At 35.9% G+C, this 18,091-nt stretch overlaps 1 protein-coding gene across 1 annotated transcript in view; it reads left to right on the top strand.

The window, feature by feature from the left end:
• Nucleotides 1-18,091, top strand: part of ERBB4 (erb-b2 receptor tyrosine kinase 4) — a 542,534-nt gene that overhangs the window by 348,817 nt on the left and 175,626 nt on the right. Inside the window, exons 15-16 of the mRNA XM_023763286.1 lie at nucleotides 3,577-3,699; nucleotides 8,432-8,530. Coding sequence (XP_023619054.1) covers nucleotides 3,577-3,699; nucleotides 8,432-8,530 — 222 coding nt within the window. The remainder of the gene's footprint in view (nucleotides 1-3,576; nucleotides 3,700-8,431; nucleotides 8,531-18,091) is intronic.

Below are 18,091 nucleotides of genomic sequence, written 5' to 3'. Positions count from 1 at the left end.
AATTGGCAGTGTGACAGTCTTGATTTTTCCTCCTAACAATAACAGAAATGGAAATATTCAATCATTCATAAATTTTGCACAGATAATGAATTAAATTTTAGCTTTTTCTCAAGAAATCATAATTAGATAGAAGAAGCTACTTTATAGTTAGATATATTAAAATGCTTCCTAAGGATTAGAGTTGTTTAAAATTAGAATGGGCTGTCCCATCAATAGATATGAGTAAACTTTCAAAAGGTAGTTAGTTGTATACATGGGACAACATAGTAGTGATTTCTAGTTGAGTTGGATGTTTACAGAGCAACTTGGTTTCACGCTCACACATGTGATGAGCACAGTGCATGTGCTGTGTGTATTTTCAGCTTAGGTAGGATGCTGGAGGCAGATAGAATATCCCTCATGTTTAGCTTGGGGCAGTCAGCGAGAGAATTCTGAAAAGTGAATAAATAATATTTGGAGAGGAATTGAAGGCTTGGGACAGCCGTGGACATTTAGGTGATGGAATATATAGGAGAAAAATTATGTCTCTTAACCAGGTACAGAAAAACTCATTGTTATGAAAAGAGTTGTTTTGTTTTGTTACTATGGTGCTTTCTAAGAATGTCCTTCAAATTGGGATTTTATTACTAAATAAACTTATACTGATTGGTTCCAAAAGCAAATTCTATTTATGCAGAAAGTTTTCTACAAATTCTATTTATGTAGAAAGTTATGTAGGACTAAATTAGGTAACTGTTGAATTCATTCCTATCTTTCTCTCAGTATAAGTAAATACCTATGATTTTTTACCATCTAAATAGAAGAGGGATTTTTTAAAAATATATTTTTGTTGACTTCAGAGAGGAAGAGAGAGAGAGAGAGAGAGAGAGAGAGAGAGAGAGAGAGAGAGAGAAACATCAATGATGAAAGAGAATTATTGATTGGCTGCTCCTACACACCCCACACTAGGGATCAAGCCTGCAACCTGGATATGTGCCCTGATTGGGACTTGAACCATGACCCCCTGGTTCATAGGTCAATGCTCAACAACTGAGCCATGCTGGTTGGGCAATAGAAGAGAAATTTTTAAAAGGATTGACTTAAATCCTTAATATTGAAGCTGGAAATTTGACTCACCAGTGAACAGTTTATTAAAGCATGGTATATTAGAATGTATTTCAAGTTTCCATACTTTTCCAAAACTTTTGCTTCAGATTTTTGTCTTTCTTCTGTTACAAAATAAAAGTAGGAAATGTATATTTTTCCAACACATACTTACTGAGATGCACTGTGAGCTTGACGCTTTGATAGATGCTGTAATGTATTAATGACAGCTGATCCTACCCCTGGAAGAGTGACAGATTCAGTGCCTACATATGACAGGCAATGTTCCAAAGTTTTCACTCTATATTATATACCATTGCCTTCTTTAGCAATCTTCTAAGGTAATTATTGGTTTACCTGTTTCACTGATGTGGAATGAGGGGGCAAGAAGGATAAGTTGCTTTCTAAGCCTGTGAATGGTAGCCCTGGTATACAAACCTATGACTGTAAATGTAACTCTTTTTCCACTATTTTGGCTCACAAAATGAAACTATCCTTTATTAAAAGGTATAATACTCAAATTCCTGGGAGGGAAAAGCAACATGTTTTAAGACAATTTTAAATGATACCCCAGGTAATTATAAGAGACTAAACATCTCAGGTAGAATTGTGAAGCTTTCAAAATATGAAATGATTGCATTGTCTATGCCACAGCACGGATACAATATATATATTTAAATAAAGCTAGCCTGAAGTAGGAAATCTAGTCTCTAATCTTGCAGATGATTTTATTTGACTTTTGAACAGGGTTTTTAAAAATAATTCATAAAACTTACTCATTGTGTATTTATCAAAATATACTAACCAAATGCTACACAACAGAGGCGAATTCAAATCAAAGGGATTCTCTTCAGGATACTCTTTTTTTTCAGATTTAACAAAAAAGTTTGTGATTTGTTTCTAAGATTTCTTTTATGTGACTTAAATGCAGTTATGTGTTTTAACAATGTAAATGTGAAGATGAAATAAAAGTGTATTTGTTGTCAGACTGTTAGAAAACAACCTAAGTTTATTGATAATTTCTATCATCTTCTTCCCAAAATTCTTGCCATGGCTAAGCTTACCTCCATTCAACACTCTGTGCAGCTAAATTCAGTGAACCATGATGTTCACAGAAGCATAATAATAACCACACTGGAGGGCCACGGTGAACTTACCCCTATAAACAGACATCTTGTAATATTGTGCTGGTTTTCAAGATAATTTGAGTAGGAGTAGCCCTTAATTACTCCCTTATGCTGATAAAGTACAAGCTATTTGTCTGTGTTTAAAATTTAGCTCCTTTATTTAACTTAATAAAACAGCAACTTCTATTTCACTTGCCTTTTCCTTAAGCATAATTAAACATCTAAAATTTGAACATAGGATATATAGACGTTGTGGTGCCAGGATCTCTTCATTGTCTACATTTTTTTTCCTCACATAAGCAAGACATTGGCACACATTCACATACCTTTCCCCTTGCTTATTCACCCTCTCTGACTGAATGGCACGTAAACTATGACATCTAACAGTACCAGCCTAAGTTTACCTCCTTCAGCCACACCCAGTCCACATCATCCTCTTGTGGTCCTCACCCTTCAGACCTGCTCCACTCCCTGTGGTACCCTCCTTCTCCTTGATGCTGTGTCTAAACTGTTCATGATGTCAATGTCCTTTTTCATGACAACCTGCTTTTCATCATCTCAAGAACAGTTTTAGCATTCTTCCTTCAGGAAACCAAACCTCATGAATCTCAGTCCTTGGTGTAGTTTTATTCCTTTGCATTTCCTAGCATTCACTCATGATCTAGAATAGATTCACAGCATTTTAGAATTTTTGATCTAGAAGATATCTAGGTCCTGCAACTTAAAATATGTTTAGGGACCATCATCATACAGAGGAATCACTTGGGAGATCTGTAAAAAGCAAATTTCAGCCCCAACTGCAGACCTGCTGAACCAGAATCTGCCATTTAGCAAGGGCTTCAGGTGATTGATATGTACATGGAAGTTTTGGAAGCACTGTCCAGGAGTATTGGCATTGTGCTAACTCTTTTTTCCCCCTCTCTTCTGACATGTTTACTCTGGCTATTAAGTGCCAAGTAGGCACCATTTCATGTTTTGATCTGCCAAACCATCTTAAATGAGAAAGAAAACTTCACTAGAGTATGCAGGCATCTAAGTCTTAGCTGGAAATGCCAAAAAGAAAGGGGCTTGAAAAAGTAGAATGAAGAGCCTCTAATTAGTCTCTACGTTTTTCTAAAAATGGGGGGATGGGAATCTCCTAGCCCAGTATAACTCCAGCTCACCAAGTCAAAGAGCAGGAGCAGAGAAAGGATAGGGTCTGAAGGAATGGTGACATCCATCTTACAAAAATATTGTTTTTCAAGAAAAAGCGTGCTTGTGTGTTTTTGTATGTGTGAGAATGGGAACCAGCAAGGGATAGAGAAAGAGAGAGAGGCACTGGTTGTTGGATTGGAAGTTGTAACCTGTCTTATTTATTTATTTTTAGTTGGTAGAACCCTTAACTCCAAGTGGCACAGCGCCCAATCAAGCTCAACTTCGTATTTTGAAAGAAACTGAACTCAAAAGAGTAAAAGTACTTGGTTCAGGTGCTTTTGGAACCGTGTATAAAGTAAGTAAAAAATTAATATGTACTATCAGTTATTTTAAGTTTGCCCCATACTTGTTTTAATTAATAGCCAGAGTTATTGCTCTAATCAACTTAATTCCCCTTTAATATCCAGAGAGGAGAAGCCTTATAATATGGAGATGTTGATGCACAAATGAATTCATTAGTTTTTATTAATCATGTTGGGAATGGGTACAAATGTGAGAGAGCAGGAAACATTGGTACAAAGCCTAAGTTTAGTTCTTTCCCTCAACACCTTGGAGCCCCTTTTGATATCATCTCCCCTCGGACAAATTTTACCCTCATCCAAAATATCCAGCTCCCAACCCCTACACAGAGCTCTTACAAAATCCCAGACAGGCCAGGTATGTGTCGCAATCGCTCCCTCTTCTTTTCTTCTCTTTCATTCAAACTTCTCCCCATTTAGCTAATCTCATTAGAATCCACACAAGTGTGCTGGCTCCTTAGTAGGACAGGACTAGTACCTAAACCACTTTTTGTCTTTCTGGTAACATGTATGATTTAATAGAAAAATATCCAGTTTTTACATCCTCACCATTGTATGCAAACTAAAAAAGTGAGTATTTTTGTGAAATTCAGGTCAGACAGAAGGAGAGGGTAACATCACCCGTTTTCAATAAGAGAAGCATTTCTGGAAAGGGAGAGTTCAAATGGTGGCATTTGTATGTTTACTTTTTAGCTTAATCACAAAACCAATTCATCGTCCAGGCCCATAATTAACAGTGGTGAAATTTATTTTCGATGGTAATTAACACGAAGAAGAAATTCTGCTTGGTCAGTGCTAAATAGTTCTTGTAATATTCATTCTTCCAATTTCCAAATTTACTTTGCCAGTTTTATATATTTCTTAAAGCTACATGCAAGCCTACATTTTTATAAACATACTAGAAGTCCGGTGAACAAAATTCATGCACTCGGGTGGGGGGTCCCCCAGCCTGGCCTGTGCCCTATCAGTGTGGGAGCCCTGCAATCAATCGTCCCAAAGAGGTTGGCCCCGCCCACCCATCTTGGGCTCCTCCATGGATTGCCCGGAAGAAGTAGGCCGGATCCAGGGGTCACACCTCTACGCCCTGTGGAGCCGGGAGGCGGGGATCCCCAGGACCCTCAGGCCGGCCTCGCCACACGGAGCTGGGAGGAGGCAGGACCCCCAGGCAGGCCTCACCAGACTCCTAGGCAGCCCACGCCTCAAGGAGGTGAGACTCCCAGGCAGGCTCCATGCCTCACATGCAGCGTCAAGCCCAGCCCCACCCACCTGCATACGCCCACTGTGCGTGCAGCCATCTTGTGACGGCGTGAAGGCATCACGGTGTGACAATTACTTAGACTATTATTAGTAAGGATCTGTTAAAATAGATGGGATCTTAGAAATTTTGCATTTTTAAATGTTTATTTTTTTCTATTTAAGACAAAAATTTTGAAACAAAATTTTAAAAATTAAAATATAAATCTTAATTTTCTATACTGAATGTTTCAAAAGCAATAAAATTTCTTTCTTAAAAATTGTTTTATCCTAAGGTTAAGTTTCTTAATATTTTAGTATACATCTTTTATTCAATTAAATTCAAAATTACTATTATTATTATTTTCATTTCCTTGAGTTTTTATTGAATTATTGGGGAGACATTGGTAATGAAATTATTAACTAAGCATGTAATTGAATAGAAATGACTGTAGGCCTACTTGATGCCTTCTATATATCATTTCTTTGTATGTTCAAAGAAACACAATTTATCCTGTTTCTCTATTTTTATTATGGTAGAAAAAAATGGACTTCCATTTATAAGACAACTCAGTTGTTAATTGTTTCCAGCAGACTATCACGCTTATATTTTTTTCAAAAATGATATGGTTTGGAAATTGAATATTATTTTAAATCATTGGTACCATATGATTCAATACTAAATATGACCTTGTGATCTCAACAGGGAAAATATTACCCATTTAGGGATTTTTAAAAAGCTTTATTAATATTTTCACTAAGAACAAATATTTATCTATTGACCATGATGTTGTACCTTTATGAAAATTACTTGCATTGAAAGGTTATTGAACGTTCCATAAGGATGTTTGAGTCATAACTGTAGTGTGTCTATCATTAACCCTATGTCTTAAATAATATGTTAATTCTTACAAGGACATACTGTTTAAACTATAAAGAATTATTTTTGACTACACAGTGCAAATTGACTTAGGCAATTATTTGGTTAATTATTTCTCCTGGTTGGATATATTCTCTGCTTAAACATAAAAGATTTGAACTGATATTATGGAAGGTAGCTATGCTCACCACTATACCACCAACGCAACCTTGAACTGATATTATGGGTATCTTTGCCTGGTGGGACCTAGAAATTAATGACTATACTTATTTAAAAAGCATTGCAAATTAGTTAACACTGAATTCATGTTTTTACTTCAAAAGTATGCTTTAGGAATATTTTAATATTGATGCAATAGCTTTATAGGTTAATCTCTCTGATGTTACCTTATTGAAAAATAGTAATTCTGTTCTCCACCCTAGGAACCATCATTGAGAAAATGTAGCCTATGGATGATGGGCTTTTGTTTGTTCCCCCCATTTAAGCATTAATGATTTTTGAAAATTGTTATATAACAGGAAACTTGTTTTTTTGCACTTGACATACAGATTTCCCTTTTCATTCTAAAATGAATATAACCTTTATATTCACATTCTAAAGGTTTATGTCCATTTTTTCTTTATTATTTTGACTCTTTAATAATTCTTGTTTAGATCTCCCCTTACCTTATTACAACTTTGGGTATCACAAATACATATTTTGCATAGAAATACAATGTAGAAAAAAGTGTAATCTTTTCTTTATGACTACAACCAGCTAACTTTAAGGAAGACATGAAGTAGAGATGTTCTGTTCAGGAATCACAGACTGTTTTTTTTTCTTTCTTTCATTTTAATGTTAAAACTGACCTAAGATGATTCTTTCAGTTTCAGAGCTAACAAATAAAAAATTTGAGACTTTTTAAATATAACCTCATATTTCCTTATGTGTTCATTGGAGACAATATTCTTTAAAAATATTCTTGTATATTGTATAAATATACATTTACACAATTGAATACTATGCAGCTGTAAAAAGAAGCATCTCTTACCCTTTGAGACAGATGGAGGGACCTGTAGAGTATTATGCTAAGCGAAAGAAGCCAGTCAGAGAAAGACAAGTATCACATGATCTCACTCATATGTGGAATCTGATGAACAACATAAACTGACGAACAAAATAGATCCAGAGCATGGACGAATCTCAGAGGGAAGGAGAGAAGGGAGTGGGAAGAAACTATCCAAAGAACTTAGATATATAACCCATGGACACAGACAATAGTGTAGGCCTGGGAGGAGTGGTACAGGGTGGAACTGGTCAATGGGGGAAGCAAGGGACATTTGTAATACTTTAACAATAAAAATAAATTTTTAAAAAAGCACCTACCTCAGAGTATTATGAGAAATCCAATAAATTGTGTGGTACACAAAATATCTCAATAAATATTAATTATTATAATCCTTGTCACCTGTTAAAGGATGATCAATTTTTCCTCAGCCAGCAGTCTGTCACCTGATAGTTGAATATTATTTCAATATAATTTGAGAATGAAAAAAAAAATTCTTGTGTAATACATGCATCCAACTAAACCTTACCAAAATCATGGTCCTTAATCAAACGAGTTAGTTGTTTATGCAGAAATCCTGTTATTTAGTTTAATGTTGTACTTTACTTAAACTCTGTATACTTTTCCAATATACAGATCCTGTTTAGATATTATAATTACATTTCCATAAGAAGAAAGAACTGGCAATGGCCAAAATAAATCCTATATAATAAAAGCCTAACATGCAAATTTAGGACCGGGAGTTTGACCAGGAGGTGGGGCCGGCTGGCCAACCACCCAAGGCTCCTCTCCCCGGTGGGATAGTGCAGCCACGGCAGTCAGCTGGGGGAAGGGAGGCCTTTGCTGGCAGCCGGCAGCCACTAGGGACCCTACCCATGCACGAATTTCGTGCATTGGGCCTCTAGTATTTTATATTACTTCAGAGATAAAAATCCTTGATACAGAACACTATTTAATAATATAGACAAATCAATATGTGCTTAATACTCCCTAGTATTTGCCTTTGAAAACTAATTCTTAAATAATCACCTTAGAAAATTAATTTGTAAATTAAACTTCAGGAACATGAGAACATTTTTTTTTCTTTTTCTGGTTTCAGAATTAATTAGATAATATTAAAGCTGCAAAGAACCTCCAGTATTACTTAGTCCAACCTTCTAAATTACAAATGAGACAATTGAAGTTCAAAAATTGGAACAGCCTTCTCAAAGTCTTGGAAAGTTGATGATATAATTCACATCAAATATATTATTATATCTTGTTTCAATGAGTTTTCACTATTCACCGCCTTTTTATGCACACAAATGGAATTTTATAATAGTGTAAACACCCTGAAAGCAGAACACATGTACAATTCATCTTCAGATAACAAAAGCAGACAAAGTTGCTGAGTAACTTGTAACATAAAACAGGTGCTTGATAAATATTTGTTGATTACATGAAAGAATATAGAACTTGTAAATTATGTTTAAGGAATTAATAGGTTGAGTGTTAAATCAAATTTTGTTCCTAGATTGAATATTGTATGTGTTTTAATAAAGATTTAATGTGAAATTTTTTCCCCTCAAAGGGTATCTGGGTACCTGAAGGAGAAACAGTGAAGATTCCCGTGGCTATTAAGATTCTTAATGAAACAACTGGTCCCAAAGCCAATGTGGAATTCATGGACGTAAGTACAGACATAGGCAATCTCATTTTTGTCTATTATTAAATACTGCTTTTAGAATTAAAATAAAGGACTCTAAAAATGTTATAATCTTATTAAAATCAAAAGCTTGAGCTGGGAGTCACAAACTTTTGCTTAAAAGACTACAGAGAATAAATAGGCTCTTCTGCAATGTGGTCTCTGTGGCAGCTACTCGACTCTGTCTTTTTAATAAGTATGCAGCCATAGACAGAGGAAACACAGAAGTGGATATGACTGTGTTCCAATAAAACTTTATTTACACAAATAATCTGAAGTACAGACTTGACCTGCAGGCCAAACCCTGCCCGCAAGGGCCATGTGTTTAATATGACAAACTGCATTTAGGAGTAGTGATGATGATTTGAAAAATTATTGGGGCACTGGATATTATTGTTGTTATGACCTGTTTAGTTGAAAACATCAATAGAGAGTAATTAATGTGGTAACTTAGTTTGTATTGAATTTAAATTAGGAATCTAGCTAAATCAAATAATTACCCATTGAAATTTACTTTTATTCAAGTTCAGAAGACAAGATCTTAAAGGTAAAAAACTGTAACTATAAAATAAGAGAGTTCTGAAGAATAAAAGTACTTTATAAGGTCAATCAGAACTTTAAGATTTCCCCGGGCAAAACCTGTGGATTGAGCTGTTCAGCAAATTTCAGTAGGTAGGAGAGATGAAGCTATACACATAGCATGCTGTTATTTCTACCCAGTTCCTGTTATAAACTCTTTTGTAAATTTTATAGCAGCTCAGTGTGTGACCTTAGAGATTTTATCTGGGTACGATGCTAACCATCTTACGTAGAACTACTTTAGTTTAAATTATTATTGGTAGTAATGGGGCTGGTAATGAGCTAATACAAACCTGCTACTCTGATCAGTTGGTGCCATGCCTTATCAATTACTAAATATGTTAAATATCACCCCTGTTACATATCTATCAATGTTATCAGTGAACGTGGAGTTCTTGGAAAAGTAATTAGCAGAGGCCCCCATGGGAGGATAGGGTTTCATAGAAAGCTTGATGATGTAAAATAAACAGGGTTCCCCTCCAAAATCCCGCCTTGCCATGGAAAAAGCTCAATCTTGTCTTCAGCAGGGCCAGGATTAAGGCCACTATCCAGAATATCTGTTCCAAATTAAAATACAGTCCAGTCTAGTCCGCATCTGGCTAGCTTAGCTTGTGTTTCCAGATGTAGTCCATTGTGTGTGGGGTCCTCATGGCCATGGGCCATGCAGCTGCTTAAGGCCACATGGCTCTGGAGAGAGAACAGGTGAGCACATGGTGAGTGCAGGTCACAGAACAAGAGGGCGAGAGGGAAAAAGGAGTAAGAAGACTCTTTCTGGGTATTTTTTCCCTTCCAAGATTTTTCACCTTGTAGTGGCTACCACCCTCCTAGCCAATGATCCTTTTATCCAGACTGGCAGGCAAGCACCTCCCCTTTGTCACTCTGACTTCACTGTGCATGTCCATCCCTTTGTTCAATCACTCCCCGCAGTGATCTGCAGGGAATGGACTGGTGGTTCCTGGGGAGTGTGAAGCTGTAGCTTCCTGCTGACTCTGCCCAGATGGCCATGCTTACAATGTCTGGCCTCCCCTTTGCTTTCTTCCTATTACTAACATTAACTAGCTAATTATGATGATAACACCAAACCTATCTATCAGACTTTGAGTCTAGTAACTAAATAATATTTCCCTCTGTAGGCCTCTAAAAGTTCTGACACTCTGCGGCTACATGTCCTGGTTCATATATTAAAATGTAAACCTGAAGCCTTGTCCAGTGATATCACAAATCAATGTGATCTTGCTATAAATTTGTGAAGAGAATTTTCAAAGAAAGTAGAAATTAGAAAGGAAATGCCAAAGTGTAGGAACAGTGTAGGTTAATATGTAAAACTGATAGAAAAAAGATCTTGCCCAGCCTAGACTGCAGCGGAAGCTGAAATTCACATGAACGCTAATGGTCTCTGCAGGAAGCTTGTACAGCCATTTCTGTCATATTTCCATGGAAACAGACCGGCAAAAAGGGGTTAAGAGGCTACAAAATCATCACCTAAGAAAGAAGCTCTAAAACCCTCATCATGATTTTGAATGATTATTTGAGAGCTCCTAACCCCATCTATTTCTTTTTCCCTGATCTGAGGTCTATTCCCATGGTAACATGAGTGAGATGGCAGCTTTAAGTCTTAGGTTTCTGCTGAATTTGAAATGAAGCTGTGATGGAGTCATGAAAGGAGTCATTTTCCTAGATGGTTGATGGATGGTGATCTGTTTGTTTGTTTTTTAAGTTTTTTAAAAGTTAAGGAAAATATTTTGACTGTTCCCATTGTTCCTTGTGGATGAATGCTACAAGATTAGCAGATTGATCAATTGCTATTGGCAGGATATCAATACATAACAAGCAGAAACACTTCTTACTATTTTTATGACATTTAAAAACATTATAAGGTTAATACAATGATTAAAACACAGTTTAGCCCGAGCCAGTTTGGTTCAGTGGATAGAGCGTCAGCCTGTGGACTGAAGGATCCTGGGTTCCATTCCAGTCAAGGGCACATACCTTAGTTGCAGGCTCGAATCCCTGGCTCTGCCCTGGTCAGGGCACGCGGAAGGCAACCAATGGATGTATCTCTCTCACATCAATGTTTCTCTCTCTGTCTTTCCCACTTCCTTCCACTCTCTCTAAAACTCTTGGGGGAAAATATATCATCAGATGAGAATTAATAAAAACACAGTTGAACTGGCAAAATTAATGGTGAATTTAGTAGTATTTGAAATAGCCTGGTATAGTTTTAAGGCAAACATATGCCTACATCTCATACCTACATTTTTAGCCCATCAATTATGTGTGCAGATCATTATAAAAACTTGAACAGCATATTAAATCACAATAAAAGGTTTGTGTAAGCAAAATTATTTGTAATTTGTACCTAAGTATTAAGTTGAAATTTCAAATATTCCCAGGGTTATTAAATTAAAAGTCATATGGTTGGCATATGTCTTAGTCTAGATTCTTCTAGAAGCAAAAGCTGAAGGTAAGACAAGGATTTGAGTGAAAGTAGTTCATTTGGGAGGTAAAGGACTCTCAGTAGGACAGTCTGGAAAGGAGACAGGGGAGTCACTAACGCAAGCTGCCGTGGTGAGTGACTGGACCTTTATTTATTTTATTTTTTCAAATTGGAGAGACTCTGGCAGCCAGTATAGGACATATACTTCAGGGTTATCCTACTCAAGGGTTATGGAAGCTGATGTAAAGACTCCAGCTGCCAGTCATTGGTTGAACGCTCTTGCATGTCCTACCTGCCAAGGGTGGTAAAACAGGCTTAGTAGAAAGAGCTGTTGGGCAAAGAAAGGCAGGTAGAAATTAGCTAGTACAGAACTAGACTAGAGTGTTCCAAGCATAACTTTCAAACTCAGATAAGGTCTACTGCAACCATGCCACCTGTCTCTTTCACAAACAAATGCATGTGTGTATTTGTATTATCTGTACATGTGTGCATGTGTTTTATACCATTTTTATAGAGGATTCCAAACACAATGGAAACTGCATACTCTTATTAAGCATTAGACATCTCCCCACCACTCCCCAAACTTTACACTTAGGATCGAGTATTCTGGATTCAATAACCTCTCCTACTAGTTTTATCTGACATAGCTCTGCTTTATTGGTTATTATAATAAACAATACAAATGCAGCAACTTAATACTGAAAATTCGCTGCATTTAACATTTCTATTGATATCCAAGGGCAAAGGAGAGGGCTTTTACATTTTCTTAGAATATTTACTATAGGAAAAAAATAAATAAGAAGCAATTTGTGTTCTATTAAATGCTACATTAAAAGCCAGAGAAGGAGAATTTGGTCACAAGGCTGTTACTCAGCTTACCTGAATATGTCTAATGGATTCATAATGACAGTAATAACATACTGCTAGTGAATGGCCAGTACACTCTTCATTCCCATAAAGGAATATCACATTGAGCGACATTTAGAAAATTATTCTAAAGGTCCACCTTTATAAGAAGAATGCTTACATCTATTCCTAGTTATTTCAAATAACACTGTTTCATTGGGGAAATGCTTCATTTTGTTTTGTCTTTTATTTTATGTGGTGTGGAACACATGCCTAAAAATGAGGCTATTGAACAGGATTCTTGGAATTGGGGTTCATGGTCCATTTAAATCAAGCAGGTTCTTAAGTTTTCCTGAGTTTCCACCATTATTGTGATTTCCCCCCCTAATATTTAAATCCACTATCACTTGACATAATTATATTTGCCTAAGAAGGGAATATGTCTTTAATTATTTTAAATTAATTTGTTTTCTTAAAAATTAATATTTGGAAAAAAGAAGTTCTATAATTATCCTAAATTCTAGTGCCTTATCAATAATGGCTAAATTTAGCTGAGTCTCCTTGGCTTCAGTTTCACCACCAAATCAACTACAGAGTTCACAGTCAAGTGCTGCAAGGAAATGCATTTCAAATCACCCAGACTTATTGTGTAAATGGTGATTTTCTTATTAAAAGAAGAATTATTTCTTTCCCTCACCCTATACAATAGGACATCCTGTTTATCTTATGCTACTGTCATGTTGCTATTTTTTGGAAGTAATTTTCATGTGAATTTTTTATATGTTTCTCTTTTATATATCACCTTTATAACAGTCAATGTCTTGACAGGAGTTGTTTCAACACTAACTTATGTCATATTAGTGGGTTGAACTAATATAATTTGTTGCCAGAATTTGTATATTCTCTCAGATTATAGCAGACCTATCACAAAATGATTTGAAAAGATATTTTTTCTACAACCCTATTTTTACATTAAATGCATATAGCTTTATGCATTTAACACTAATTCTTAGCTAGACTCGGTGTCATAGTAATAGTGGATTTTAAAAAATTCATATAATTTAATCCAATCATATTTTTAGACTTTATAGATTTTTCTCATTTACATACATGAATATAATTCATCAATTTTAGAAGTAAAAAGAAATGCACAATTCTTTTTTTAAGGCCCATTACTTAGATGTCACAGGATTATATACTGTTGGTATGATCATAAAAATTAGTTAAATCCTTTTTTCCTTTAAAAAAATAAAGTAGTTAAAAGTTTTAGATAGTTACTTTACTCATAAAAATAATATCTTCAGAAGAGAATCTATACATTCCATTAGAGACAGAATTTAAATTCTTTCAAAGCTCTACTAAAGTGAAAGAAAAAAAATAGTGACTAAAGTAAATTATTTCTGTTATAGTTTATTTCACTGTCCTTTTTACCCAACCTGTTAGTGTATAGAACTTGGCTGGAGATGACATCACATCTGAAATTACTATTTCAAACACCCCCTTCTCTGACCACATTGTCCAACTCCTCTAGTTATTTTTCTATAGTACTTAAGTGAGGAACGCTTTATCCTCTTCAATATCTCCCAGTCATTGACTCTCTCCTGTTTCTCACTGTCCCTCAACTGCCACCTGTTCTCACATCCCTCCACAGCCCACTTATATTCATGGCCCAGCATTATAATGACATTCTTACAAAAATCTCCAACTTTCTCACTTTTCAATATTAAGCTGGCAGTAAGCAGTCCCAGAAATATTATTTCTCAGTGCCTTGTTCTATATCTCCTCTCAATCTATACATTTTCCCTAGATCATCTCGCAAGATTATCAAATTCCACCTGTAGTGTATTTTATAAAACTGACCTCATCTCTGTCCTTGATATGGCCATGTTGAGGTCTCAGGGGCATCTCAAGTATAACACATTCAGAATGTACCTCTTCCATCTTCTCTTCTAAATCTCCTCTGCATTCACTTTTACCTATTTATATAATTTGTATGTCCATCCACACTGTTTGTCTCTTTTAGGAATTTAGGATTTATTCTTGAATGTGACAACCTCTCAAACTTTCAATATCCATTTCCAATTCAAAAGCAAAAACTTTGATTCTGTGCCAAAAACACATTTGGAGAGCAGCTTCCTCCTTTTATATTCCATTGGCACCACCTTAATCAAAGCCACCAGTGTCTTCAGTTTGAATTATGAGAATAGCTTCCAATTGTCAATACTAAGCATGAATAAGACTTCTTAGTGTCTTTCTGAAGTAAAATAAAATACTAGATCTTTGGCTCCTGAAGCTCCTACTTACTGTCCCAGTCTTCTCTCTCTTTACTGACTTTCTTACCACTCCTCTTCCAAGCCAACCAAGCCAAGCAATGATTTTGCCTGGAGTGTCCTTCCCCCAGTGCCACATAATGAACTCTTAGTTACCCTTATTTTCTCAGCCTAACTATACTTCCTCCAAGTTCCCTTTGCTGACCCCTTTAATCTAAATTGTATCCTACTAACAGCGCTCAGAAATTTTCCTTAGTGCATCTATCATGATAGGTTATGATAGGTTTATGCATCCTAGTTTTTATGGTAGAGGCCCACTCTCCACCACTAGATTACAGGATCCCTGATAACAGGGATTGTCTCTTAACTCCAGCACTGCATATCGAATGGCAACCATGATGTATATATGTTCACTGCACTGTGGTGTAGGGATAAATGGCAAACATACTCTCCACTATACTTTTTTTAAAATATATTTTATTCATTTTTTTACAGAGAGGAAAGGAGAGGGATAGAGAGTTAGAAACATCAATGAGAGAGAAGCATCGATCAGCTGCCTCCTGCACACCCCCTACTGGGAATGTGCCTGCAACCAAGGTACATGCCCTTGACAGGAATCGAACCTGGGACCCTTCAGTCCCCAGGCCGACGCTCTATCCAGTGAGCCAAACCAGCTAGGGCAACTCTCCACCATACTTTAATGTGCTGTGCCTTTGCAAATATAATTTCACCACAGGGTAGTCATCTATTACAATTAGCAAATAGTTGGTATTGCTAAAAATGATAATACAAAAGAGACTACTTCACAAGAATGTCTCAAACTTTTTCTTATAATAGTTTTCTCAGAATGATCAAATGTATTTCACATTTGATCCTCACACCAATGCTATGTTAGTAATAGGTTTGTGTCTACAATTTGCAAAGCGTAGACTGTCCAGAACTAAACAAATTGACAGAGTTTGGTTGCATCAAAATCTTTGCCAATAGAAACTCTGTCAGCCTTGCCTCCATGCCATCATCATCCTTACATTATAGTACAAGGATGTTCTGACATGGATATGGACAGAGATTCACCTAAGATTGCTGGAGAGCTTCATGTTTCGTTTAAGCACACATTTAGAAACAGGAGTCAGTAATCCTGGATCACACATGGAGTGATTTCCATCTAGATTAAAGATACTATGTAAACAAGGATGAATTTGGGTACTGTTTTGTTTGCACTCAATTCTCCCTCCCTTTATTAAGCTGCAAAAGCTGATCTGTGCAATATGCTATGGTGGATTTGGACAAAAACTGCAACTCAATGATGAAGCAAAATCAGAATGAGAAGGGATCCATCTGGTGTGTTTTCGATCATGTTTACCACGAATCAACTATACATAGCAGAGATTTTAAACTATATTTTCTAGAACCTAATACATAAAATCGACATCAAAATTACAGGTTAGAAAGTAACAAAAGAAATGATATTTTTGCATCTGGACTGAGGAAAAGCAAAGTCTGAAGATGGGTATTAATATGTCTCTTTTGTGAGGAGAACAGATAGTATTTAAATCATTTTTCTCATTCCAAAGCCAGTAAGGGAAGACAGAACCTGGATTTCAACAGAAATCTCTCCAGCTCCAAAGTCTACTGGTTTCTCATACCATTATTCTGTCTTCTCCAAAAATCACAGTATCTAAGTGAGAGACAGTTGTCATAGGGATAAAACAAGTAGCAGCAGTTCCTTTATACTTTTATTTTTTTCTGAGTTTTTTCTTCTGAGTTTCTGAGGTGACCTGTTGCATTCATTGAATTCAAGGTTTCCTCAAGAGGTATTCTTGCTCTTTAAAGCCCTGTCGATGACCTCATCATTTTCTTCTCATTTATTATTGCTTCATATGACATTTTATGTCACTCATTCTTGCCCTCAGACTAGGAAATCAAACTGAGTTTGTCTGACTTCCTACCAGACAAAATTCCAGACAAATCCTCTGATTTATACAAACAAAAAGAATTCTAATGCATTGTATTGTATAAACATGTTAAGCTCATAATTACCAGTTTGCATAACAGGATTACCATATCCATACTCCTTTTAGCCTGTTAAGACAATAAGTTGTAATATGCATGCGATACAAACAGCTCAATTGTTGGTTTGTTTGTTTTTCCACCAAAATATCAAGACAGTCTTTGGAACATTTGTAACTGCTGCTGCAGCTCCTAAGAAGGCCTGTTTTTGTTGCTCAGAGCTTAAACTTCACGCATAGTTCATTTAGCACAGTGTGATTAGACAGAAGAATGAGCACCTCTGAGGTAGTCAATTTATGGGACCAGTTTGTCACAGAAAATAAGCAATCAGCAAGGGCTCTTTATCTCAAAACTAAAAGGCGTAGGGTTTTCTACAGTGATGCTTGATACTGCAATTTTATCTAGGGTTTTGATCCACTTACAAATTTAATCTAAGCTCTAAATGCTCCATTATCTCTTAGAAAATAATTAGGCGCTGTAAGCAGAAGTCTGCATACAGGGGTTTCCTTGGGAGTCCCTAAGCTCATTGAAGCGAGGGGCTGGATGGCTGCTGTTCAGTGAGATTGGACCAACAGCTAATAATAGCAGGAAATGCTGCTTAGCTAGGTGAGAAAGTTAACTTGGGGAAAATGAAAATGAAACATTTGGGATTTGAGGTCAGAAATAAATTTTCCTTTTTCATTTGTTTCCTGGTAAGAAAATAGCCAAGGGAGCCAGTTATTATTATTATTATATTTTGACCATTTATAATTAAGATCCAAGGCCCACTTGATGTCAGTCATAGTCACTGTAATTTCCTTGTTTTTCCACAATGAAATTTTAGTGAATCAGGATGATATTTTGTATAATGCTTGTAAACAATATGTGAATCTGACCAGTAAATTAAAAATTGTCAGCTCTAGCAAGCATGTGGCAAATGCACCATAGGAAGCATGTGAGCTTTTTGGGAGGCTTCCAAACACAATAGGTTTGATTATAAAGCCAGAATATTTTTTTTTCTTTAAAGTAATGAGCCAAGTTCCCTTAAAATTAAAAATAAATTAATTTCAAAATCTGGAACACTAATTCACTTTAAGAAAGGGTTACTATACTCTCATTAAAGGAAAAGTATTTCATTCTTATGCTGAGATATTTTAAAATACAAATTGACTAGTTTTTCACCTAATGTTGATTTTGAAAGAGTGACTTCCATCCTACATTACTCCCTTTTCTCTAATATTTTATAAATTTATAATATATGTGCTAAAGAACAACGCCTAAAACCCATGTGTTATTTTTGCATCCCCAACAAGGTCGTCAGTGTCTTTGCTTAATAGCTACTTCACACATTGTAGCTCCCACACTATCCATATCCTGAATAGTAAGTGTTTAGTACATATTTATTTTTAGTGTGGAAGGATGGGT

The sequence above is a fragment of the Myotis lucifugus genome, unplaced genomic scaffold, assembly GCF_000147115.1.
Source record: "Myotis lucifugus unplaced genomic scaffold, Myoluc2.0 scaffold_3, whole genome shotgun sequence".
NCBI classification, from domain to species: Eukaryota; Metazoa; Chordata; class Mammalia; order Chiroptera; family Vespertilionidae; genus Myotis; species Myotis lucifugus.
This window is presented reverse-complemented; position numbering and strand designations above follow the sequence as displayed.